Source organism: Trachurus trachurus (genome assembly GCF_905171665.1).
Source record: "Trachurus trachurus genome assembly, chromosome: 9".
Lineage (NCBI taxonomy): Eukaryota > Metazoa > Chordata > Actinopteri > Carangiformes > Carangidae > Trachurus > Trachurus trachurus.
This window is the reverse complement of record NC_139895.1, coordinates 28,870,883-28,898,511: the sequence shown is the minus strand read 5'-3', so window position 1 is coordinate 28,898,511 and position 27,629 is coordinate 28,870,883. Positions and strand designations below refer to the sequence as shown.

Genomic DNA, 27,629 nt, shown 5'->3' with positions numbered 1-27,629 from the left:
CCTCGCCCTCGTCATGGATCTATTAGTCCTCGTCCCTACGTCACCACATTCACGCACATCCCTTGGCTGCACACACAGCCCTTCATGCCATTCTCTCTCCTCATTGGATAAAACTTGTAGGATACAAGAAAAGTTTTCTCCTCGGCTCAGAGCAGAGCAGAGGGACTGACAGACCCGTGTTTCAGACCAAACACTCTATATAAGTGATTGCTGTCGGGAGATATAACTATTTAAGACTTATATTAACACAAAAATATCGCTTACTTCTGCTTTAAAGTAAAGAGCTCACAGAAGAGGATTTATCTCTAAAACATCTTAACAAGTGCATTCACATGAAGAGAAGCAGATAAACCTCATATGCTCTTGTAAATTGAAGTTATAAAAAACAATTCAGCTCCTCATTAGCAAAAGACAATAACAAGCAACAGAAAACTAAAACAACAAATCAACAAAAACATTTTTTTCTCTAACAAATTTTTATTTCAGAGAGAAATACAAAACAATGTTGACACCTAAAAACAAGTCTTTACTGACATATGGTTAAGAAATAATCATGATGTTCGTCTCGTGAGCTCAACAAACAAATACGCATGAGAGCAAAAGACGAGAGGAACAAAGTAATGCCGATGGCACATTAATGACGGCACGGTTGGATGGCACCGCTCAAGAGGAGTTAGGAGGTTTAGTCTGCTGCTCACAGAAGGTTAAGTACTGTACTGTACATGTAGTATCTGATTTTTACATGGAAAAGCCCATAGATTGTACAGTGTGATGATGGACTGTAGTGTACAACATTAAGTTAAAGGTCACTGATATAGACACATATGTCGATATGGGACCGTTTGATTAGTTTAGAGTCTGACGTTATAATTTGGCTTCAACATGAAGATCATGCAACTCCTAACAAATATTAACAACGTGGCATTTTAATTCAGCTACAACATGATGCTGTCTCTAGATCTGAGCATTAGTTTGACAAGTTGCAGATAGTCCCTTTCCAAAATTAAAACCAAAACTAAGTGTGTTTCTGGCTAAATACAAAGGTTTCTAATTGAGCACAATTAAAGGCAAATATTTCACCTATAAAACTGGACACGAGTCCTCGTTCTCAACATGGACAGTTTACCTCGTTCATAACCACACCTACCTTCCACTGTGGTACCGTTAGTTAAGTTATTGCATTATAAGACTGAAGCAAACAGGCACTGAAGGTCCAAGGCCACCTGGAGGTAAAAGTGATGGCTTCTGAATTAAGTTAAAACACATTTAAAACTATCTGAACCGAACAGCAAAATAAATGGAAACATGTCATATGACGCTTGGACTAGAACAAAGTGCACATTCTGTGCATAGATTTTTTGTAAACATGTTAGTGTGATGGCAAAACCTCTAAGTACCGTTGTACCATAATTAAGATCAAAGACTTAATAGTGGATACATATCACTGATAATGGTCAAGTATTCAAAAAATGTCATGGTCGTACGTTTACAAATTTTTGTCCAGTCTTACTCAGCAAACTGCTAACAAACAAAAAAAGTTAGACAAGATGTTTAAGTATTACAAAAGAAGAAAAAAATAATGTGTTGGTGAGTTCCTGAACAGCTGATGGATGGATGATTGGATGGAGGCAGAGGGAGATGTGGTGGTGAAATGCTCCTGACTGGTCTGCAGGGTCAAGGATGGAATCAGAGGAGGACCAGGTGTGTGTATATGATTTGTATCGTGTGTGTGTGTGTGTGTGTGTGTGTGTGTGTGTGTGTGTGTGTGTGTGTGTGTGTGTGTGTGTGTGTGTGTGTGTGTGTGTGTGTGTGTGTGTGTGTGTGTGTGTGTGTGTGTGTGTGTGTGGATGGGGATCGCTGTGCATCCCCTCTGCTCTGACCCTTCTACTCGTCTGATTTCATCTTCATCTGTGCCTGCATCTGGGCGATCATCTCCTGCATGCGTCTCAGCTACGAGAGAGAAAACAAACAAAAACAAGATCCATGTTTATTTCTTCACACAGTGTCCCCTCAAATTAAAAGATAATTAAGTAAACATTATATTTTCTAAAAATGTAGTGGTGGGCAAATACTCTGCAGTGTTCTATGTTTATTATTTGGCGTTGTCGGGGAAGGATTTGTGTGAAAGGTCTGCCTTGAATAATCCAACTTGAACCAGGATTAATGTGTTACATGAAGCCAAAACAGAGATTAATTCAAGTCTGATTAATTTCATAACCTTGAAACACAGACTCAAGACATGCAACATCAAACACAGATCACAATGAACCTCTGAGAGTGAAACAGGCATGTCTGACGCTCTGCCACGAATCATGATTTAGTGGAACAAGAGCTAAAAATGAAAATGCAAGATGATATTTGAATAACCGTATGCACAGTAAAAAGTCTTTGCTCCTTCCTGATTTCTTCTTTTTTTGCATATTTGCCACTCTTAAATGTTTTAGATCATCAAACTAATTTTAATATTAGACAAAGATAACCCAAGTAAATATCAAATGTAGTTTTAAATCATGAACTAACTGTGATAGGCTAAATAATTTTTTGGGGGAAAGCTGAGTTCACTGTCACTGTCCACACCCAGACCTGATCACTGCCAGACCTGTTGGATCAAGAAATCCCTTCAGTAGAACCTGTTTGAGTGAAGTGAAGGAGGCTCAAAAATCTCAAAAAGCAACACATACTGTGATCTAAAAAAAAAAATTCAAGAACAGATGAAAAAACAAAACCATTGACATCTCGTGACTGAGATCTCTCTGCCTCCTTCACTTCACTCAAACAGGTTCTACTGAAGTTATTTCTTGAGGGGGGATGACTTCTTCACATAGGGCCAGGTAGGTTTGTAAAGCTTTTTTGCCTTAATAAATTAAATCATCATTTAAAAACTGCATTTTTATATTTACTTGGGTTATCTTGGTCTAATATTAACATTTTTTTGATGATCAAATATGCAAAATATAAAAAATCAGGAAGGGGGCAAATACTCTTTCACAGCACTGTACAGTTATGTACTGTATTTATCTAAGTAGCTACTTAGACCTTGCATAATTGCACCATTATATCTTTATTTATAGATCTTTGGATATTTTAGATAGAATAAAAACATATATCCACATATCTATAATAAAATATCTAACTGTTTCTATTTCCTTCTTCTAATTTGCACTAATGTGAATACCTGTAGTAGTATCTTATCTTATCTTATCTTATTTATTATTTAGTTGACTAATAGTCTGTAAGGTAGAAATACTGTTTACATTCTTTCAGACTGGATGCCTTGTCTGTCCATTGTTTTTAATATTGAGATTCATCTGCATCTGTTCATTTGTCTTTTTTAAAGAGACATTTAAAGAAGAAAACAAAACGTTAAAATGTTGCTCACTTTGAGGCACAGCTCAGTTAACCAAGTCCTCTGGATTTATGTGCCCACACATCCGAACACTGCTGTGTCTATATTCACATTGCACTGACTAATTGATCGGCATCTTGTGAATTATAGCTACAGTAGGAATTCATTATATCAGCACAGCACACTTGTGGTAGCAATAAACAGGAGTGTTGAAGAGAAGACAATAAATGAGTTGCATTGTAAATACATATTAATGTCTCAACTACAAAGTATCAACTACCATAGACAAGTTAATAATAACTTTATAGACAGTGATGATGTCAGGCATACATCCTAAAGATATCAGGGCTGATGAAAAATGACTGTCTACTGCCACCTTGTGGCTGAGGGTAGAACTACACAGTTTCTATAATGAGATCAACTCAACCAGTACTTCGCTTTTCTCCCTATGGTCTTGGTGCTTGGGAAATTTCATTTTTGTTCAACATATAATGACAAACTTGTGATGGCATACTGCAGGTGAAACACTTAACTGAGTATTACTTCTATCACAAACACAGTTTTGCTATTTCATATTAAATCTAAGACTAATATGAATGACTTAATGTGTGATTGTTTAAATGGGGGAAACAATAATTTAATCATTTCCAAAAATGAAAATGCTGCTGATTAAAGACACCATCAGAGGCAGTAAAAGTAGATTGTGCCACCTGAATCAAATGAGGTAAGGAAAAGCAGCATATAATAATTCCCACTTTCCAGCAGACTAAAGTGTTATCTACAAAATAATAAAATAAAAAAAAGTCATCAATTTATACCTAAGTTCATATTTGATTTTTTGGAACCTATATTCTAAATAAGTTGTCTCATTAACTTCACATTGCATCAATATAGTCATGTTTTCGTTGCTTTGTGTGGATTTCTGTTTTTTCATGTTTTCAATAATGCCAATTGATTCACTGGAAGAGAAACAACTGAACACGGTCTGCTCCCCCTTTGCACTATTCACCAGTTGCTTTCTAGGAAATCATCTGTAAACCAGGGGGTTGTTACGTTATCAAGCCTAAGTTTGAGGTAGTTTTATGGTAGTTACTCTAATATTTCCTCCCACTCCAAAAACTGGACCACTGTCTTCAGCTGTGTTTTGGGCTCCTCGCATTATTGAGGTCATTCCCACCATAAAAAACTGAGCCAGGACATCCAGGCAGGAAGTGATGGCATATCCTGCCTGGGCACATTGTTTACAAACAGATCTGATTGCACCCCGCCCACTCACTATGGTGCACTGTAGCAGTAACACAAACAGGGCAATCAAGAGCAATCAGGAAGCAGGTTATTGCCTGGTGACGTGCAGGCTCCATGGCTCAATAGGTAAACAGTACATATGGAAGATAGTGGGGTGAAACTGAAGAAGAACTTTGATTCTCCGTCTCAAATACTCACACCCTGAAGAATTTAAAGGTTTCCTGGTTTTACGTTACAGCTGGTATAATCAGGGGGGAAAGGTATATGCTAAAATGCCATTTGTGCAGCAAAGATAACAAGACAGTCCAGGACGAGTCTGCATCCATTCTTCACAATTTACCGCTCTGGGAACTTCTGGGTTTTTCTAGTTTGAGTGATCAGAACATCTGTTTTTTGAAGGATGCATTTGGTTTTTTGTGCCATGTACGACAACTGCACTCTTGTTGTTGGAGATCTTACCTCGGCCTCTTTCTGTAGCAGGATCTGGTCCTTATCCACAACCTCCTCATCCACAGCCCTGCAGGGAGAAAATGTCCCAGCGTTAGCTCGGCTTGAAACGTGAGCGGCTCATGTGCTGTTTAGTGGTGTAAATCTCACCTTCCCGCCCTCTTCAGCCTCTCTGAGCGGAAGTTCTCATAATGCAGGTCCTGAGTTACTTCTTGGAGGTCTTGCATGTGGGTCCTGCAACAGACAGACATGTAATCCTATCTGCACACACTAGAAGGCAGTAGAGATTTACTTTTCTCTTTCTCTGGTGGTCTTTTACTGCCAGTTTAATGAGGCAAAACTTCAGTCAAGGTTTCAAAAGGCTTCCCTTTGGAACATCCTTTTACTGAAGCAGTTTTATTAGACTCACACAAGCATGGTGCGTAGTTTGAGGAAGTCATTGTGCTCGGGGTTCTCCACTTCAACGACGCCCCAGGGGTAAAGGCGGCCACGGATCTTCTTCCCCTTCACCTCAATCAGCTGGTTGGAGCCAATCACAGCAAAGGGAATGCTCGCCTGGGAAAGAAAGATAAAGGTGAGATGATCCCTGGGGAGGAACACAGTCAGAGGAAAGGATATGGACGGAGATGTGGAGAATAGCGGTATCAGGGAGGTGGTGAGGGGAAGTGAGGGTGGATGGTGTCCATCACTCAGCTAGCGGAGGGAAACGGCTGCTCTGGTTTGGTGATTGGCGTGTCCCCGTCTCACCTTCAGGACTCTGGTCTGCTCCTTGAACTCCTCGTCCTCGTCAGAGTCGGCGTCGGGCAGCTGATAGATTTTGATTCCGTGCTCTGCGATCTCGTCCAGGATCTGAGAGGTGGAGGGAAGAGAAACACACAGGGTGAGGAGGACGCCGTGGTGACCTCTCTGTGACCTCCATCACCAGCCCCATTCAGTCCAGGAATAACTCAAAAGTCTTGAGCCCTGGTGAAGTGCCACTGCAGACGCTCCTAAAGGACCGGCTTGACGACTTTCCATTGTGCTCCAATAGTCTGGAGACAAAAGCATTGATTTTTAAAACAGTAAAACATCCTGACCACATCTACTAGCCTACTAAGATTCATTTTATTCCACACGTCCTTTCATAAAAGGAGCTGGCATGGTGGTGGGGTGGGTAACCCTTCCTCCCTGTGGGTTCTCCCAGTCCACAGACATGCACTCTAAGTCGACTGAAGACTCTGAATTGGCCCGTAGGTGTGATGGATGGATCCTCTGATAAAAACCCTCTTCATTTGTACATTTTCATTTTGCTTTATTGTGTGTAGTGTATATGTTCATCATGTATAATGTTCCATTTTTTAAAGCTTTTTAAGCGGTGTCTGTCTATGTGTTTATGTGTGCTGTACTTAATAAATCTGACAATATAATGTGAGTGAAATCCAAGCATCAGCATTGGCTCAAAGTTTTGCAATTTATCTAAATATATATTTCTGTAAACTGTGAGTCATATGGAGAAAATAACAGCAGCTGCTGCTCTGACCCATAAACAGAAAGTAAGGCAGGCAGCCCTATGGACTAATACAGGGTTGAGTGAGTACCTGTTGTTGCAGCAACACATTTAATTAAAGCCCCCCATGGAGGAAAAGAGGGGTGAGACAGAAAATAATAATGGTGTGTGTGTGTGTGCGTCTGCATGTGTGTGTGTCCCAAGTTCTGAAAGCATCAGAAATAAAGTTCTCAGCCTCCTCCATTCACAGACAGACCGGTGAAGAAACAAGTTAAAACAAAGGACCTTTCTTCACCGTGACCCTCCGGGACAGATGTCAGTATTTATTATTCTAAACATCAAAGCTGCATTTTCTTTTGTTTGCACCAGAGCAGACTTCTTAAATCCACAATGCAGTCTTATGTAATGGAGCCAAAAAATGTCAAGTGTTGCTTTCCTGACTTTTTGGGGACTTTCATGTACGGCAGTGTATAATAGGACAGTGGTGAGTCAGCCAGGAGCCTAGGAAGTGAGTGCAGGTTTTCCTATGGAGCTCAGCTCCTGATTGAGCCCTTGTTATGGCTGTCGCTTGTTTTCTCAGTCAGCTTTGTGCGGAGTGTGTACGAGATAGTGTGTGTGCGAGGTTAGGTAGGTATTGTTGTGGGGCAGATCCAAAAACAAACAGGCTTGGGAGGACTCAGGGGAGAGCGTGACACCAGACCAGAGCCTCTTTTTCCTTCAGTTACTCAAACACGACGTACAGATCCCTCCGACGCGGGAGCTGGATAAACACCGCTGTGGCGGGGCCGAGCGTGGAGAATTTTGGGAAACTGTGCACTCAGTGAGAAAATAAACACGCACAACACAATGGCAGGAAAAAATGAAACAAATAACAAATCTAGTCAAACATGTAGATAAGACAGACAAACTCAGATGAAATGCAATAAAACAGGACACATCTAACCAGGACGCTACGGAGAAATCAGTTCAATGAACAAAAGCGACAACTTTTGTCGATAAAACTGCTAGAAACATCTGCTGGTTGCACAAAACACGAGCGCGTTGTCTGCCATCATCTGTTTCCAGACCGAGCTAAAGCCAAAAACTGCCAAATGGCTGTTTACCTGAATGATTCGGTTCCGTAACATGTGCTTAGTACAGCCTGACACCTGTAATCAAGACCTCTCAGGGATGATCAGATGTCAAAATCACCGCCTGCTCCAAATCCCTGTTGCCTCCTGCTGATTTACTGTACACAATGTAAGCCCTAATCCCTGATGTTACACCGGCCTCTCCTCCTCCTCACAGTTGTGTGTTTTGGTTGGCACGGAGATGTTGGCAGTGGGAGCCATTTTTGATTTTATGATCATCCTGTTGGGCTTTAATACAACCGTTTACCCCCCCCCCCCCCACCCTGTGCTGTTATGGTTGGCCATGCAGGGTCCACTCAGTGCTGTCAGGGCGGTGGACAAACAATGCCACGCAAGACCGAGCCTCAGTATTAATTAGAAAAGGAAGCCCGAGATTTATCGCCTTATGTTTCTGGCTCACATCGCCGAATATGAAGCATTGTTTGTGGAAATATTTCGTCATGTTGTCCAGTTATGATAAGTGTGAGGGCGGAGGCTGGTGCTGACCAGTTAGAAAATGGGTTAGAAATGAGGTAAATAGTGGGTGAATCATGCCAGATCTGTGTTTCCAGCGCTCATTCACTTCTAGGAATAGCATTATTAAGCTTTGTGTATAAATATAGTATATCTGTGGGTCTATACATAGAAATAATTATAGGGTGAACTCATGGGGATTTGTCTAAGTAGTTTTTTTCCCCTGCCATTGCACAGCAGGTAAAACCAAAAACCTCCAATCATAATAAAACAGGATGCAGACCTGTCATTATAGGGATCAACCATTTCATCACATCGACCGGCCCAGAGAACAATATTTTTTTTATCATTTGTTCATTCTCACAAGCAAACCCACAAAAACATGAATGACTCAAACACCACAACTCTCTGGGAAAACAACAAACTGCCAAAGAAAAGAGCAACGAGACAAAAGAGGGGATTGTGCTGAAGTCTGCAGTCCTGAAATTCTACAGGTGATCACACACACACACACACACACATACACACACAGAGAGTTTTCTCATGCGATAGTTGAGGACAGAGCTGACCAAAACTAAAACTGTAACAGGGAACAATACTTGGAAGTAGACACATGTACCCGTCGAGCATTCTTAGGAAATCAACAATGCAGAGAGAGAAAAAAAATCCACAAAACAAAACAATCAAACCGCATCTTGACACTAATCAGGCCTGATTGAGACGAGCAGGGATGGGGAACCCAGAGGGAGCGGAGCGGCAGCGTTTTCACGTAATGTTTATGTAACCTCCCCGCTGCCTGCCAGGAGCCACGGGGATGAAAACGTCCAGCTTTGCCATTAGAAGTGGCATTTCTATCCGAGCCGTTTAAACCGTGTCCCAGGCTGAGGGACACCATGAGGAACGGGGTCCCTCTCTTTCCAGGACTTGGGGAGTTCATTCAAATCAAAATCTTGAGCACTGAGTCCATGTTCCTGAGCGGTCTCTGTCCTTTACGGATTCCTGTAGTTTGTCTGCAATCCAGTGAATCAAAGTGCTTACTCAGGCCCCCTCACAAATCCTTTTCATATTGTTACCTTTAAGCAAAATATCTGTTCCCCAGCAGACAGATGAGCTCTCTCTACAAAGTTCAACCGGCTGCATTAACCCAAGGCAACATGGTTTGGTTCTGTGACATCTGATGCACTCAGCAGTCTGCTCCATGACAGTGGAGCTACTGAACCAGACTAAGAGACCTGACCCTGTTTGGAGTTCATCTCAGCTGATTAGAGTGGGAAACCATTAGGTTACAATAGTGAACTGTTTCACTTGTATTCTAATCTTTTGAGAGACTGAATTTGGGGTTTTGATTAAATGTAAGACATAATCATTACAATTAAAATAAATAAAGACATGAAATATTTCAGTCTGTGCGTAATGAATCTATATGAGTTTCACTATTTGAACTGAACCACTGAAATAAATGAACTTTTCCATAATATTCTAATGTATTGAGGTGCACCTGTATTATGCAATCCACCTTATGTTGTTCTCAAAGTCCAAAACATTTTTGTTGGATTAGGATGTGGGATTGCAGAGCGAGGAGGTGTTAAAGTGCTCTGAATAGAAAAACTATTTTCAGTGTGTACCTGTTCATTTCTACTGTTTTGTGCTCTCTGTCTGATACAATAGAGAGATACATCTTACATCTGATTCTTGTTTTTGACACCTGTTGCTGACCTTGGTGTAGGCCTACATCCTAATCTGTTTCAGCAAGATAAAGGTCACTTGGAGGTGCGATTTGTACTGAGAACCTTCTTAGCAAAGAATAAAAGACAGTCAATCTCAACATCTTAGTTCACCATTCACTATTGACACACCATTTCACACCAGAACGTATACGTTAACTCATCTTCACAGTGTCTTACAGAATTCAGTGTGGCAGGAGAACAGAGGTGTCCCTCAGCTGAATCTGAAACTAAGCACTTAAAATCACCATGGTAACCTGAGAGTCCAGTTGCACAACCAGCTGATAAAAATCAACTGGTGAGAAAAGTTCTCTGATGTCTCTATCTGTTTGTTTTAGATCGATGGACGTTTCTTTCAAAGTCAGCTGCATACAGTTTCCACACAACACTTATGCATTTATACACATTTCAACAAGACAAGAAACATCTGACTATTCATTTCAGTTGGTTTCTACATTCTGTCTCCATCTCTGTCTGTACATGGATTTACCTCATCTTCAACTCAAGCATTACCCTACTGATGACAACCTGGTGGCCAGAGGTCAAAGGTTAAGGACACCCTGATGTCACAGAACATATTCTTGGCCACAATTTAAAAATTCATGCTTTTTTGATACAATTATATATGATACAATTAACACTAATCTCTAATAGGATACCATGATAAAGAGAGTACATGATATATCCATAGAGTCAGCGGTCAGCTTCACTGTGGCATCATAATGTGCAGCAACAACAACTTTCAATGCTGTAACTCAGGAAGGAGAGACTGAGCCCGGGCTTCCTGCAACTTGACTGGTTGGCACAAGCACACAACCATAAGGTGGTCGTTCTAGTTTCACAATGCTTTCATCTAGAAAATGGGTATTTCATCATCAAGTGAAAGTCCATGTGAAAATTATTTTACACTAGGGCTGCAACTAACGCTTATTTTCATTATCGATTAATCTGTTGATTATTTAAACGATTAATCGGTTCGATTAATAGTTGTTTGGTCAAAAAAATGTTATAAAATGTTGAAAAATATCAATCAGTGTTTCCCAAACCACAAGATGACGTCCTCAAATGTCTTGTTTTGTCCACAAACCAAAGAGAGACTCAGTTTATTATCATAAAGGAACAAAGAAACCAGAAATATTCAGATTCACGAAGCTGAAATCAGAGAATTTGGCCTTTTTTTTTTTCCTGAAAAACACTTTACACTTTACTGTATTGTAAAATGTAAAAGCTGGAAAATGAAGCACCAGTTAGTCTGATGAACTCCCACTCGCTGTCTGCTCAATAAACTATGTAAAATATGAGTTCTAGACAAGCAAAGGGGGGACCATCCCACATCGAGGAACAGCCCACTGCTTGATAAAGGAAGAAATACAGTAATAAATGTAGTGTATTCATCTCCGGTTGTAAATCTAAGTCTGGAATGGAAGAAATCCTTTGAAGCTTCAAATGTGGACTGCTTTATGTCTGTGAATTACATTCCTACAGTCAAAGACAGAGGAAGGTTACTCTGCTCTATTCATCGTTTGCCAAAATAAATCCAACAAAACAAGATTTCTGTATTTAAGAAGATGAGCTGTGTGCGAGTGTCTTAATATTTGTGACACATGTGTAGTGTGACAATACCTCAATTAAAAGATTACCAGACAAACAACAGAGATCTGGCAACATGAAGGGAAGAAAGTTGATTTCTCGCTGGATTCCTAGTGCTTTCTTTCAGTTCCCAAGCTTCATTTGCTAACTTCAAGCTACATGAGAACAAATGCTTCTCTCTTGCCAGGAAACTCCTTTCAACTAACTGGCTTTCTCCTGCCTGCAGGGAGTCTGAGGGGGTGAGGGAGCCCCAACAATACCTGATCTGAGGGGGACATCAGAGGGATTTAGACCTCATACCAGCTTCCTACGCAAACACACATTCACATACAAACTGCTGCCTCACTATGTGAACCGCAACGGGAGCAGGAAAGACTTCAGGAGTTACGTGTGCAGCTTTGAAGCTCCAAGAGGCCGGTGGATCACCAGAGAGACGGAGGACGGCCTGGGAGGAGAGGTCAAAAGTCTGCTCCAACTTGAATAAGTTGTTCATGTTTGAATAATATCATAAAAGCACCCATATAGCAGCTTACACTGTGACACACACCAGCACTGGGGAACAATACGTTTCTGTTCACAGGATTAAAGACACTGCATCACTTGCATTCATGCACAGAAACACATTCCAGATACACCCAGTCAGAGACTAAGACCAAGTGGATGGTCCAGACTGGAACAGACCAGACCAAAACAGCTGGATCTGTCCTAACATGGGGCACACAGGAAGCTCTGACTGCAACCATGGAAACCAGAAGGCATCATATGAGTGGAACGGTGATCAACATATTTGCACACACACACATCCAGCCACACTCCTATTGTCTGGAGCTGAGTATTAATACAGTTAAGACCACCCACCCCTCTCTCTGATCAAAGCGGGTGGAGAGGAACAATCCAGCTATTCATGTAATCTTGTATTTAAGTGAGATTTACAAGAAGACAGAGCCACTTTCAGATTTCAACCACACATCAGGTTTTGGGATCAAAAGGGAGCCCAGTGGCAGAGTGACTCATTAGCAGCACGGCAAAGTCCAGAACACATCCCTTCAGGTCGCTCCTGCTGTTTCCACATTACAGTGAGCCCGTGCTTTTCTTCTCTCGAGAGCACATGGATGTATGTAATAGAGCTGCTCACTCCATGCGCAAAAAAAAATGCATATTTATTGTTTTAAAATCTGCAGAGACGTGGAGAATGCTCTGACACAATGACCGCTGGAGGGCAGAAAAATAAATATATCCGCGTGTTGGAAACACTGGCAGGAAAAAGCAGCGGGCACAGGCTGACCTGGGACTCATAAAGTTGCACACACACATACACAGGAGCAATGAGGTATATATGGAGGAATCAGCACTCAACCTTCACTGGACATCATGTTCACATACACGTCAGTCATCAGTTGCCTTTAACCTAACTCATAATTTCCTTTCAAAAGCAGGTCAGACCACTGCAGTTCAGCCTTTGTGTTACAACCGATTCCATTTCTGTAATTGCCATTTACCAAAATGTGGTGACAATAGTGTCCAGCACCGATAATGTGTCCCAGTGGAGCCGTAGAGCTGGTTCACACAGCAGGAGTATGGTGGGGTGGCTGGAGGCGGGGGGAGCGGGGGGGTGAGACAACAGCCAGTGAGACAATGAGGGGAAAAGTGTGACAGTGCCTTGGCTGGGGGGTGAAATATGGCAGCTGAGGGGACAAACATGCAGGGGAAGGTCTGGGGGGAGAGAAGAAAGTAGAGGAGAGAGAGGAGGAAAATGAAGGAAGCTACGGGAGATGTGGGGAGAGGGGAGGAAAAAGGAGGGAGTGGAAGGAAGAGAAAGGACTGAACTATTGTCTCACGCAGGAACAGACGAGGAGCCTGGTTCTCGAGACCTCGCTGACCTCCGGCTTCCACCGACAGCTTTTAGTCTTCACTCCAAGACAGAAGAGATATCGCATAGATTGGGGTCGAGGCCTTTGGCAATCATGCATCTGGCTGCTTTCTGCTAACTTGTGTCATCATTAAAGAGCTTCTTACAGCTTTTTTATATCTACTGATCATGTTAAAAAGCATACAGCACAGGGTTCACACACATTTGGAATTTCAAAATTCCATACTTTCCCAGACTCTAATTTTCAGACTTCTTGGTTAAAAAAATTCAAATAATTTGTGACATTTGAGTAATTACATGTGTATCATGTAAATAAATGATGCAATTAATCATTTGTTTTCATTATTCTGAATTTGTATGCCATTATTTCACCAAATAATTTCCAGGAGATTGCAGCTAATAGCGCATATAGAATAATTAACCCAAATAACTTCACATAAGACCAAACCCAGATAAGTATTAAGATAAATATATTCCCATACAATAGTTTCCTTTTTCTATACTTTTCCAGACCTGGAAATGTATAAAATCAAATTCCAAACTTTCCATACTTGTGTAGGAACCCTGACAGCAGGACTTCAGCACATGCTCCAGTGTGCACTTCAGTCTCCACATTGGGGCATCTGCTCATATACTCAGTCAATTTTATGCAAACTCTATAGGTAAGCTTTCTATGTTGTAGTAAAAATATCAAAGTGGAAAATTTCATTTTGGCCAAGCCAGAAAAAATGGCTAGTAAAAGTCAATTTAGCCTCTTGCCTTTAAAAGGTTTCCATGGCGTGCAACCTCTGAAATGTCGGAACTTCCTTCCAGCACCTGAACATGCTTAGTCAACAGTATGTACTGTATAACACTGTTGATATAAGATGTGCCAAAAAAAATGTAACATTAAGAGGAAGATAAAATCCGAAATTAAACTAAATGAGGATATGAAATAGCTACATGTTGACTGACTGTACTGTCATGTAAAGCAATCATTGATCACGCAAATTTAAGAACGTTATTTCCAAATAAGGCTGCAACTAATGATTCTTTCATTCACGGTTATTATTTATTTATTTCATCATATAAGACAAATATGGCATAAACTCACAATTTAGAAGCTGAAAAAAGAGAATTTTGAGCATTGACTTAAGATTGCTAAATGAATCTTCTGTATTCAATTGTTGAGAGATTCCTATGTATAAAAAACTAACAAATGAAAACCAAGGTTTTGTTTAGGAACAAAGCAGTGATTTGCTCTTGCTTCCAGGATTCCAGTCCAAACCGGCCGTGTGCTGTCGTCAATGCTCAAATAGAAAACAAACCAGCAAAGCAGTTTGAGACTAAAGCCCCACACAGGATATGACTGCAAGGTCCCAGACTGAGAGGATCATCTCTTCAATATACCCTCCTCAGGGCAACTTATGAAGTGAGGACTAAGAGACCAGGGTGAAGGAAATTGGCATTAGGGCAAATTAAAAACAAGGACACAAAGAGGCAGATGAAGAAAGTGAGTGAGCGCCAGCAGCAGAGGAAGGATCGGTTGAGAGGCCGGCAGAACTAAGGGGATGAAAGCTGAAAGGTGGGAAGTTTGTTCACCGTCTGCGATCCTGAGCCGCACGCGGCCGCAGGTTCTGTCTTGTCAGTGGAACAGTCTTGACACATTGCAGGAAACTTTTATTGTTCTGTACAAGCTGTTTCCCCCTAATAATAAGCGAGAGGACTGGAAGAGCCTTAAGAGGCGGAGGGAGGGAGTGGGGTCCTATTTACTGAGAGACAAATGGCTCAAAACGGTGAGAAAGTGGCCGGCGAAAAAACAAACTAATAAATAGTGTGGGAGAAATGTTGGGGAGTATCAATCATCCTCTAGCACCCGGCCCACTGGCAGCTTTTTGGCCGCTGGCGCTCTGACCTCAATGGAAGGTACACGTTACAGGACTGTATGGCAGGAACCAGTCACGTATACCCTAAGAGCCACTTCAACTAATCTGATGGAACCAACAAATACTTGTGCCAGATGTATTTGTTCTCCTGAGAGACACTTAGAAAGAAGAATAGACATCAGAATGAATGCCTGACTTTTAAAACGACACAATAAAAACGGATTACTCTGATAAGTCAATAAAGGCACGGAATAAAATAGCACATACACACTCACTGCCACCGTCTGATGATCTGACTGTATCTGAAATAGTCAAGTCAGTAATCACAGTGATGATGCATTTTTTCCCTTGCAGTTAGAGTGGGGGGGTTTGTAGACCACACAGACACTCCACTTATCTGCTGGTTTCATCTTTCATTTCATGAGAGAGACACACATCTACAAAGAGTCATGCTCCTGCTAAATATTTACTGTCCGTCTGCAATTAGTTCACTATAGAAAGCCATGAATAAAATGTATGTTTGATGTTGTTTTTTTCAAATACACCGACAAACCGCTGTGAGCGTAGAAGCACCGCTGCAGCTAGCGTATTTTTACAAATTGAGATGAAGATAATTGTGTGTAAATTGTGTTTTCCCAAAATTACACCCAACAAGCGATAGTAGGAATAATGTGCCCTCCTTAGGGACTGTGCCATTTCTAAATGTGGGGCAGATAGCCCAATTAACCCTCTGGATTTCCTGACAGTAATGGCTCGTCCTGGAACTCACTATCGTTAGATATTAATGTTTTAATGTCTTTAACCAGCAGTCCACAGTTTCTCGATTTCAAATTTAGTATGTGTTTTGTTCATTACTTGAATTAATGCACTTATGGATTTAGGCACTTGCTGTGTGTGTGCGTGTGCGTGCATGCGTTTTGCCATTTTTGTGGTTGGAGGCAGCAGCTAATTGCTCTTTAGTATACAGTGGGAAATGTCTGTTAAGGGAACAGTTAGCGGAGCATGTGAGCAAACTGTTGGACAGATAGTGTGGACAGTTCAGATCACAATGATACAAGTTAAAGCATTTTCCACTGACACACTATCACTTCACTTCCCAATCTGTGGCTATTGGCTGCACTTTGACAGTATGTTGTCTAACAGAGAACTGAATGAAAAGCAAAACGTGATGGAATCATTGTAAAAGTTATGCAAAAACTCCAAATCAAGACAGCTGACCTGCCACAAACTGGCAGCTGAATGGAGGGAGGGGGGTGGGGGGGGTTCTGAAGTCAGGGGCGGGGGCAGGAAACACGGTTTTGTTCATCTTAAGTGCCAGTGGAACGTTCAGAAGGTTTGAGGAAGGTCAAAACACAAAACACTTCAGAGTACAATTCAGCTGGCAGGTCTCTTAAGGACAACTCAGAGGGGGGGGGGGTCACCTTTGATGCTGGAGCTACTTGTGTACTGCTGAAAATGCAGAACCAATTACTGACTTCTTGGATTTTCATACTGTGACAAATATTAAATCCTTTTGTCTAAGGAAGTAGAATAAGAGAAATGTTTTCCCTCAGCGCCCACACTGTGACTCCTCTTTTCTTCAGATGGTGCGTTGGTATCTGACTGTCGGAGCTCTGAAACAATACAGGCTTCTAGAGCTGGACCCCGGTCAGCCAACCAGTCCAAGCCTGCTGGACCACCCGCTTCGGGGCCTGAATGAGACACAGGTGGGGGGTTTGGGGCTTGTAGGGGAAGGTGAGAGACAGGCTGACTACTGATTTAAAGCACAGAGGACTGAGATGACAAAGTAACTGCAACTTAAGCCCCACACACTGGCTGCAGATTTCAGGACTAGGACTGGAAATAATGATATTTTTTATTATTGGTTGGTCTGATGATTATGTTCCCAGCAACGATAGTCCAAATAACAAAAAACTATAAAACCATAAAGCAATGGACAAAATATCTGACGACATGCCTAAGATGACAATTAAAGGTTGCCCAAACAAATAAATAACACTAAATATGGGATTGTCCCGGATGTGAAAATGAAATAGTGCATCCCGTACTGACCCAATTCAGGATGGGATTTGTCCCATATTTCCGAGTTATCTTGAAGGCAGCATCATCCCAACTGTGACGGGGTAAAACCTGCTGCCATCGCAAACACTTGGCTCAATGGTGTCTGTGACAATGACCATTGTTGTAAATGATGTGGGTGAGTGTTTCCTGTGGCGCATGGAGGCCTATCGGATGTACGGCAGCTACAGGGGAACAACTTCTCCTATTCACTACGAAGCCTGTGGTGGCATTTATTCATTACATTGATCAAAATATAGCACTGATGTGAGTGTGTGTCTTTGCCTATATTGTTGCATCGAGTTATATATGTGTGCGCATGTGTATGAGAAAGAAGCAGTTCAGCATTATTATTATAATTCTTGCTGGTGATATTGTTTTTTGTAACTGAAGAGCTATAGTTTCCATAACTGGCAAACTAAAAACTCTTATGTGTGCACAGTAGTCTTTTTTTCCTTTTTTGGGGTGGGGGAGGCATCATAAACAGTGCCCCCCTACTAAAAAAATCCCCATGACACCACTGCATTATTCATTAAGGAATTTTAATCAATCTAAAAAAATATATATAGAAAATCTGCAAATCCTCACTCCACCCTGAGTTTCATGAACCTTATTTAAATACCGTAGTTAGCCAGTGTATTTCTAATGATCTATAGTATGAACTGAGTTCCCTGCGTATGCGTGGCAGCCTTCAGCTCTATGGGCTGTTAAATGCAGGATATCAACTGGACGTGTTACATGTCCATGAGGGTGTTTGTGTGTGGTATTGTACTACTCCTTGTCCTTCCCCTCTGGACAGCAGGAAGCTGAGGAGCGTGCAGGCAGGCAGATACTTGGGCCACCTCCAACAGGAAGTATCTGGGGTGGGTTGAGACTGGACTTGATGTGCTCCATCTATATTGTATAGGTACAAAACTTTTTTTTTTGTTGTACATCTGTCGCTCCTATTGTTTCCTCACTTATGCTGACACTCTTTGTACTCGCACAGAATAATCTGCTTGTTTTATCAAAAACACAAGAATGTGAGCCGCAGAGCGCTGCAGTTCCACGGGAAAGAACATGTGTGCTTTATCACACAAACACAAAGCTGTCTGACACACGAGGCTGCCAATATGGCTGGATAAGTGATTCTGCTATTATTAGAGTATTGTTCAATGATCCACTTTCTAATGGCTAAACCATGGACCTGAAGATGGGATAGGAACAAACACAGAACACCGTGACAACGGGAGCTTTCAGACATTCCAGCCTTCTCGAGCCAAGAATTAAATCCAGGGGAAAGATGATGACATATAGTGCAGTCAGAAAACACTGGACAGCTGTGTGTGTGAAAGAGTGTGCATCAAACTCACCCTTCTCTTCAGGCGGTCCCTCTCCCTCAGTGTCAGTGTGTCAGCCTTGGCAATGACTGGGACAATGTTGACTTTGCTGTGGATGGCCTTCATGAACTCCACGTCCAGAGGCTTTAGACTGAGAGAGAGAGAGAGAAAGAAAGAGAGGAGAAGGAGGAGAGAGAGGAACATCAGAGAACCCAACCGGATTATTTACACAGGATTATCATTCTGACCTTCTCATCATCATAGAAGGAACATGAAAATAGTTTTAAAAAAAATACACAAAACACAAACACAATTCCCACAGTTGGCAACCAAATTGAAATACTATTTAGCAGCTGCCTTCTTTTTGAAAGATCCATATGAGGAAGCTCTGCCTTGCTCTTATCATTTGTCTGCTGGTGGAGTGTTAGAGTCAACATGATCATATCTAAAAAATAATTTTAAATATCCAAAGTAATATGTCATTTTGAACTATAAACTATGTACTGTATTTTTCATTCTCTTTCTTTCTGGTGATCTTTGGTGATGAACAACTTCTGTTTGTTTACCCATGTCCGAATGGAGATATGAAGTAGAAGCAGCAGTGAACCCTGTTGTCCACTATGTGTCTTCGGTTCAGCCCGCTCTCATCGTGGAGGTAACGTTCAAACTGATTGTCGATGTACTGGATGATGGTCTTGAAGCTGACACAAGAGAGACAGAGATAAGCCTCCTTCATCACACAGAACAACCACTGCAGCACTATTTTACATTAACACAGATAATGGCGTTGCTAACATCAAGCACAGGAAATCATTCATCAAGTCCTTTGTAAAGGAGAGCCTGCAACCCTAGCCCTGTAGTTATGTAACTTGCTTGATAAAGTTAAGGGAGTTGTTTTCAAGGTAAATTCATGCAAAACTGCTGATGCATGTTCCCAGCGTGCACAGTTTTTCAGCAAGCAGTCTCTGCATTTACTTCGAAAACAACAACTCAGTCTCATAACATTCCATTATTATCTCATAGCGTGGTGAATGTGCAGGTCACAACTTGTCCATGAGAGCATTTTGAAGTAGTTGGAATGTGTATTTGATGAGTTTGATGAGGGAAACCAAGAAATCCCAAGAGTCTCCGTATCTGAGATCTGAGCAGCTCGTGGCTCTGCTCCGCCGTTCTAAAAATAGCTTACACCGACAATTAAAGGTAACAAACCTACTCCTAAAACTATAGGGATTATGGCAATGGGCCAATTTGACAAAATGTTGAACTATCCCTTTAACTGATGAAGGTATTAGATTATACTCTGGGCAGACAGCACAGCATGAAAATCAACAAGTGCGCAGTCAATAACAAATTCCTTCTCAAGTTTAGCTCAATGTATTTGCTTCTGAATGTTTATAATTTCATATTGAGTGGACAACAATGGACAAATTCTGCAGAGAGAAAGCAAAGAGGAAGTGACTGTTCTTCCTTTACTTGGCCTCTATTACAGTGTTGTACTTGGGTCCGGCAGAGTGAACTACAGCTATGCCAGGACAACCAACAGGAAATCGAGCTTGGACACAGAAGCTACACTGACACCACCTGTTAGAGGATGCCACACAAGTAAACACACACGTGGGCGTGGACCAATAGTTCAAAGAAGTCAAGACGTAGGGAATGTGGAGGGAGGAGAGGGAGGAAACAGGGAGTTTGGATGAAATTTGAGAAAGGGAGTTGCTGAGGACAGGAGGGAAGGATGAGACGGCACGCTGGACAGGAAAACATGTCCCACGTTTGTTATCAACTCCTCCACAGCACACACACACAAACACACACCAGTCCTGGCTGTTGATGGCGTCGCCGTATCCGGGGGTGTCGACCACGGTGAGGCGGAGCTTCACCCCTCTCTCCTCGATCTCCACGGTGGACGCCTCAATCTGCACCGTCCTCTCTATCTTCTCTGGAGTGGAGCACAAGAATAATTAGTGGTTGCACAACAGCCGAGACACCTCAATGACCGCGTGGATCGTCAGCACTGATATCAACATGTCAGCATGAGCTACACACTCACACACAATGCACCACAGGCGTCGAGAGGGCGGATACAACTTAAAAAATTAAATCATGGTTATTGTCATCTAAAAAAAAAGGGAGGGCCTGGGTGACTGTTTTCAAACCAGAACAAGTGCTAATCTAAGTCAACTCATAAGAAGGGCAGGGTCTTATTTTGAGACTAATGCATTCCCAGCATTCCTCCTGAAATACTGCTCTGCTGGAGATATTGCAGCAGACATTTCTGTCTTATTACACTGTGCATATTTGTGTATATCCATGCAATTGTGTGTATGTGTGTGTGAGTGTACTGGGGGTTATACCTGCGGCACCAGGAATGTAGCGTTCAGGGTAGAGATCAGTCAGAAACAGGCTGTTTATAAGTGTTGATTTGCCCAAACCAGACTCTCCTGACAATCAGAGAGAACAGATAAATCAAGCTCTGCTCTCAAATGATATTTTACATCTGGTGTCATATTCAGTTAACAGTGTGAATGTGATCACTCACCTACAACCATTAGAGTAAATTCAAACCCCTTTTTCACAGATTTCCGGTGCACTTGGTTTGGGAGGTTGGCAAAACCTACGTAACCTGCTGCATCTGGGAACTGTAGAGGACAGAGAGACACACATGGTTCAAAAACACAGGTCGGAAAAATATGACGTAATTCAAGTGAAAGTAACTGGGTCATTTGGTGTGATTTTCCACATTTATTCCTTGTTTCTTTAGCTTGGTAAATGTGCTAACCAGCTCCTATGAGGTGTACTGTAGCCTATGCGTAAAGGTGCAAGTGAGATTGATGATGATGCAGCATATCATTAAGAAATTCCAACAGCCAATAAAGCCTTGCTATGAAACACTTGCATTTATACAGGATATCCTCTCTGGATGCCTGTGGACGTGTGTGTGCATGAGATTACAAGTACGACAAGTTTTAATCACCACTGCCTTATTAGAAACCCCTCCTGTAGACTCCGCCCACTTATCACAGTTTACAATAAAAACTGTCTTGTGATTCTGTGAGTCTGTCTGTTACTCACCTTCCCTTTTTCTCCAGATTGAGACATTGCTACTGTTTACTGGATGTCTGATAGATCTGTGGGGAAACATAGACACAGGAGTAAATGAAACCAGAAAAGTCATCCATGATTAAATTGTGAAGACTAAACTCCCCCTCCTGCTCGTAAACCACTTCTAGGATTAACAGTTTCCTAAGAATTCACTCACAAAGTTTGTTAAACTCAAGTTATCTCATACTCTTTGTATTGGAATGTATTGCTCATATTTTTTCATTTTAAGTAATTACTTATTTTTGATTACGTTTTCAACTACCAACTAATGTGAGAAAGTATATATAGCCAATATTTTTTGGGGCAGTCAGGTGTTACTACGATGTCGTGGGTGGGCATTTGGATTATTTGGGTCGGCAACAACGGGTCGGCAACAACAAATGTTGGGGGGGGGGGGGGGGTCTTTAAAGAAACACACAGCTTACAAAATGTGCAAATTCATACAGCATGGGAAGCTACAAGACAACTTATAAGAACTAAAATTACATAAAACTATAAACACTGGAGCAGCAGTCCTATCCACTAAAGGATAAAAAAAAATATATGGTGATTTTTTCCGAATTTTGATTGGATTCGCAGATGAGCCCTCTGGGTGGGCCTCACCCTCCCAAGACCACCCCTAGATATGCCCCTGCAGTAGAGAGACAGGAAAGCAGGGAGAGAGACTGTGGGAATGACATGCACTAAAGATTGTCTCGGTCTGGAGTCGAACCGGCGATCAGCGCTTCAGGCATATGCCAACGTGGGATGTGCTCTCTAACCACTCGAACAACGAGAAGCCCAAAAGTGTGTTAATTTGTCCAAACAACCAACTCCGGCTTCTAACACACACTCGTCCTGTCTAAGTTTGATTCTTTTTTTTCCTTACGATTCTGAAAATATTATTGCTACTAAACTGTTGTGGTAAAAAATAATAAAAATTAAAAAAATGCGTAAAGGAATGTGAGTTTTTGACAAATATGGTGGGTCATATAACATTCATAACAAAAAAAAAAAAAACATTTTCCCCAGAGTTTGATGAACCCAGAGACACCAGTGGGACAGCTGCTTAATGTGGCTAATTTTTCTCAAACAAGAATCAAAACCAGACACCACTTGTGAATATTTATGCAAGTGTACGTCGGCCCTGCCCTCCAGCACTATCACACGGAAAGAGCAAAGATTAAAAGCTCTGGCAACAAGCTTGTTCCCAGCCTCCCATTAACCTGTTCCAGTCTAGTGTAGCCTGCCCCATGCTCCTGCCCCAGTCTACGGCCCTGTGCAGACGACAGGGCAACAAGCCTGCTTGATAAATTAGCTACATAATGACTGAGCAGGAAGAACAGGCTCCATTTTATCACCAACACACTGGCCCTTGACAGGTGGAGTGTGATAAGCATTAGAAGGAGGCAGGCTGCGATGTACTGCCAAGTGGAGATGCACTCTGCTTACGTAATGTTAGTTGAGGGGGAAATAGGTGGTATGGGAACCTGAACTGACCTTCCTCCATTGGCATGGGACAAACACACATTTGTGGTCACTTGGGGAACCATTTCACACTGTTCAATGCATTAGATGGTAGTCAGGGGGCCCTCTGTATCTACATGAAAGTGGGCAGAGATCTCTCATACTGACAGGGTGGTTTCACCAAGCCTTCAAGGCAAACAATGGCTGTTTATCCCCCCTGGTTCCTGAAGCCTTTCCTATACAGGGCAGCTCCGCTGAGGGAGGAGGGGGAACACGTGCCTCACCCCCTGACCACTTTCAGCACCGGCCACATGCAGGACAACAAGGTGAGAGAGCAGCCACTCAGGGTGGAGGAGTGCCGGTTCAGGGGCCAAGGGGCCACAGGTCAAAGGGATAACCCAGTCAAAACAATGGAGGGGGGATCAGGCCTCGTCAGGAGAAATATAATCACTCATATAACGAACGGGCACCAAACCTAAGTATTAGAAAAACCACAAAATAGTTAACTAGTTTAAGGTCATTTTGTAAAATAAAAACACCCTAAATTCACTGTTTGAATGAATCTTTTTCAGAAAATCTTTCAGGCCAATCTAATAGAAGACAATTCAGAAAATGTTATTATGTCATGATTATACATTTTCTTGGTACGATTATTGTCATTTGGTTATAAAAGAGTCTCATATGGATGAATCTACATTTCCCACACTTGTTAATGGGTCCATTTTCTATAAATATATCGTTTTGTCTTTATAGTTATTTTGTTATTATTATTTAGTGGTCGACTCGCCCAGCATTTCCCAGTTTCGGTTTCCCGGACGCTGGGAATATCATGGGAATAACACAGCTGAATCGCCGTTTATGGTCGGAACTACGACAGACCCTGATCGTCTTCGAACCTGTGACTTTCATTCTTGATTAATGAAAACATTCTTGGCAAGACATCCGTCTTGTGCCGGTCCAAGAATTTCACCGTGCGTGCGGAGGCTCATGGGAAATGTAGTGTGAAAACACTTTGCTTTCCAAAACTCCTCGTTGTCCCTTTAAACCAGTATGACATTTACCTTTATTTTGGCACTTTTTTGCCAATATGGTTCCGACATAATCTTTTTTGGAAAGTGACGGTATTTAGGAATCATAACAATTAATTAAGTGTGGCATTTAATACCGAGGTTAATTGTGAAAACAAGTAATGGTGACATCCCTAGTGGAGATATCATCTCCTTATACTAAATATGTGCAAATCTATGGATTTGCACATATTTCACATGTGGAGATATTTCATTTAAATAGATGAACTCAGACCTGTTTTTGGCACTAGATGAAAAGTAAAGGCATCAGCAAAGTCATTAAGATTCATCTTCTGTACACTAATGTCCATCTCTATCACACTTCAAAAGAATTCATCCGACAGCTGTGCAGGCATGTAACCCTCCCTGCGACACTAAAAAATAAGTCATGCATTTAGGACAGCGATGGACCAGCCCATCATCCAGCATTAATATTAAGACAATACTAAATGTGTTTTCATTATTAATGAACATCTAACAGAGCAGCCCACACAGGCATATCCATTAGTATCACACACACAGCCCGACTATTATTCCCCGACAGGCTCTGTGGGAACCTGCATTAGTGCAGCAGCAGATTAATTAAACCGTTCCAATATCGCAGTTGTAATATCACAAAGACAACACTACAGGACAGACGAGGGGGAGGCACACTTCAATAATACTCTCTTAATAATGGCCATTTAATCGGCCAGGCCGCTGAGCTGCTTACACACACATACACACAGCCATCAATGGGCCAGACGTGGGGGGAGATTAAACAGTTTGGGCCAAAAGGGAAAAATGCCACCTTAGTTAATCCAAAGTTCTTGGCATGTAATGCATTTACAGTTGATTTATTGGCTGGAGAAACGCCATGAGAAGAACTATGTACCTTCCTGACAGGCAGTGTCAAGGGTCCACACACACACCAGCTCTCCGTGGATTAAGGACTTTCAGACCTTACTGGAAACACTGAAGCAATAATTCCATGCCATGGAGATTTAACAAACTCGGTGGCATCACAACAATTATGGTAATTTACTGGCAAGTGATCACAGCAACAGGAACGCCTGAGCTGCTTAGCACTATAAAGTGATGTTTGGCACATGTAAAGACACAGAAATGCACAAACACACAATTTTAAGTCACCATTGGGGACCAAAAGGTACAAGTGGTGGGCATCAGTAATTAAGACATGATACTAGTTTTTAAGCTGTGCCTAGCTGTGACTTCATAATATGAGCCAACAGGGAGGGAGGGAGGGAGCCACAATAGGCGGAATGAGAAAGCCTTTCAACCATGAGGAAACCAGCAGGCTTGTTCATAACACACACAGTGTTTAAAGCACAGGATGGACCATTTATGATGATGGAGACAGGAGAGGAAATGACTAGAGCACAGCTTACAGAAACTAAACTGTTATTCTAACACTGTACCGCTCACACAGCTGTTCTGCAGTACAATGAAGAAAATCTAATGATAATAAATAAAACTGAGGTGTCATTTTTTGTTTCTCTTCCTGCACCTTTCCTGGCATGAAGATGTGTCATCATTAGGTAAGGGTGAGAACAAATCAAATTAATAAATATTGAGATAAATTAATGATAATATTGAATCATACTGTGATTCCCTATCAAATATTATCGAAGTATGTTTTGAAATAATTAGTCCAATAACTAAATGGGCAGTCTCAATCAAAGTGTATTCAGATTGCTTCAGAAACAATAATGGCTTTGATCCAGTTTCTTCAGTGTGACAGTTTGATGTTTTGCTATTTTGTCTATCACTGTCAACAATGAGAAGATTATATTGTTAGATAATTTGCTGGATTAGCCAGAAACACACAATTCTGGATCTATCAATTCTCTCTCTGTTGAATTTCCAGATAAATAACAACTTCACAATTTACATCACCATGAAATAAAATGGTACATACTCTTTCTAAAGAGTCTGTAGATTCATGTGATCCAGTTCCTTGATTAACAGTTTGAACTTAAAAGCATCAGAAAACATTAATAGATGCCCATCATCATTATTCTGACTTCTTTCCCATCATCACAGTACAATAGGGGATGGATTTTGTTTTGTAATGTGTGCTTCTTCCTCCAGTTCTTCACCATAAAGATATCTTGCTGTGGTACATCATCATTCAGACCTCTGACACAATACTGCATGTCCACTTGAGTTTGTCAGTGTGAATCAAGTTTTGTGTTTCCATTCACACCACACAAGGAAGCATCACCATGTAGTTTATAGTGTAAGACAGATGCCTTCCCCTGCGCTCACTGTGTCTGCCAGTGTTTGTGATATAGGGTCGGAGGAAGGGGAAAGGTCAGAGAGCGGTGACGATGCTGGGTCACAGACTGGAGACGTCTTTCAGTAGCAAGAGATGTTTTCTTTCTGATATCAAATTGATCGGCATCCAACTGTGTGAAAAAGCAGAGTTGTTTCTGAAGTAAAAGGGCAGCTGCCAGCCTGAGATTAGCCACAGCTCAGCCAGTCTGCCATGGTGCCCATACTGTTCCCCACTCAGCAACAAAGGAAGTGAAATATACACGTTTTCACTGAGCCAAAAACACAAGCAAAGATGGATGATAATCCTTCAATAGTGGCCCTCCGCCACATCTTAGACAGACACATAATGAGAATACGGTATTGTTTCCACACTGTTATTGTGAAGTTGTCTAAACATTAAATTTATTTTGCACAAATGTGCTTTACAATCAAAAGGTCAGGGAGTGATCGGATGTTAGAAGGCGATTTCAGAAGTCAGGAATGTTACACAACGAGGAATGTACAGGAAATCTGTGAAAGTCAGTGCTTTGAACGCCACATCTGATGCAGATTTAATATGACACTGATTACTGATAGGCAGTCAAAAGCACTGAGTGATTCAAAGTAAAACGGCGCAGGGCTTAGTAAATCACAGTAGGATATGTTTACATGGACAATTGTGCCACATAGTTAAAAACAATATAAAACAATGCTTAAGTCACTGGCCGGGGGAATTGTGTGAAGGCCTCTGGGTCTGTAACAGTGAGATGTCCACCACACCCAGTCTGTCTGTCAGACACTGACTGAGTTTACCAAACATCATCTGAGGCACTGACAATACACTTTTCAACCTACGCCGCTTAGTTAAACAGCGTAGCTCCTTTAAAAGTCATTTTCCTCTTTAAAGACACGTTTGACAGAGAATCTGAGTGCAACACAGCACTGAAACTTTACATGTCAAACTTTAGCATGCAACAGTTGTTACCGCGGCTGGTGTCCTGTTGCCAGCTCGGCTTCAACTGACGCTCCGCTGTGTCTCTCTCGCCCTGCTTCGGCTCAACCCAACAGCTCGTTTTTATAAAGGAAAAAACACAACAACAAACCACTGAGCAGTGCCTTACCTCAGCGTAAATTTGAGATAATGTTAATCAACAGGCGGTTTTTTTTTTTGCCTCTCGCCACTGTCCCAGCCCAGGAAGGGAAACCCGGAAACCGTTCCCTCGAG

General features: G+C 41.7%; 2 protein-coding genes across 2 annotated transcripts in view; both read right to left on the bottom strand.

The window, feature by feature from the left end:
• Positions 1-515: 515 nt before the first annotated feature.
• Positions 516-27,629, bottom strand: LOC310991756 (septin-2). The gene is made up of 12 exons (XM_083979663.1): positions 27,526-27,629; positions 21,606-21,661; positions 21,073-21,172; positions 20,888-20,974; positions 20,349-20,472; positions 19,100-19,234; positions 18,567-18,684; positions 5,786-5,887; positions 5,448-5,593; positions 5,189-5,272; positions 5,051-5,108; positions 516-1,950 (listed from the first exon to the last, which is right to left on the bottom strand). The coding sequence occupies exons 2-12, from the start codon at positions 21,630-21,632 to the stop codon at positions 1,885-1,887; spliced, it is 1,047 nt and encodes a 348-aa protein (XP_083835789.1). The 5' UTR covers positions 21,633-21,661; positions 27,526-27,629; the 3' UTR covers positions 516-1,884.
• plpp5 (phospholipid phosphatase 5) overlaps positions 5,432-27,629 on the bottom strand; it is a 55,000-nt gene continuing 32,802 nt past the window's right edge. Inside the window, exon 9 of the transcript XR_014595646.1 lies at positions 5,432-5,442. The gene's annotated coding sequence lies outside the window, so the exon portion shown is untranslated. The remainder of the gene's footprint in view (positions 5,443-27,629) is intronic.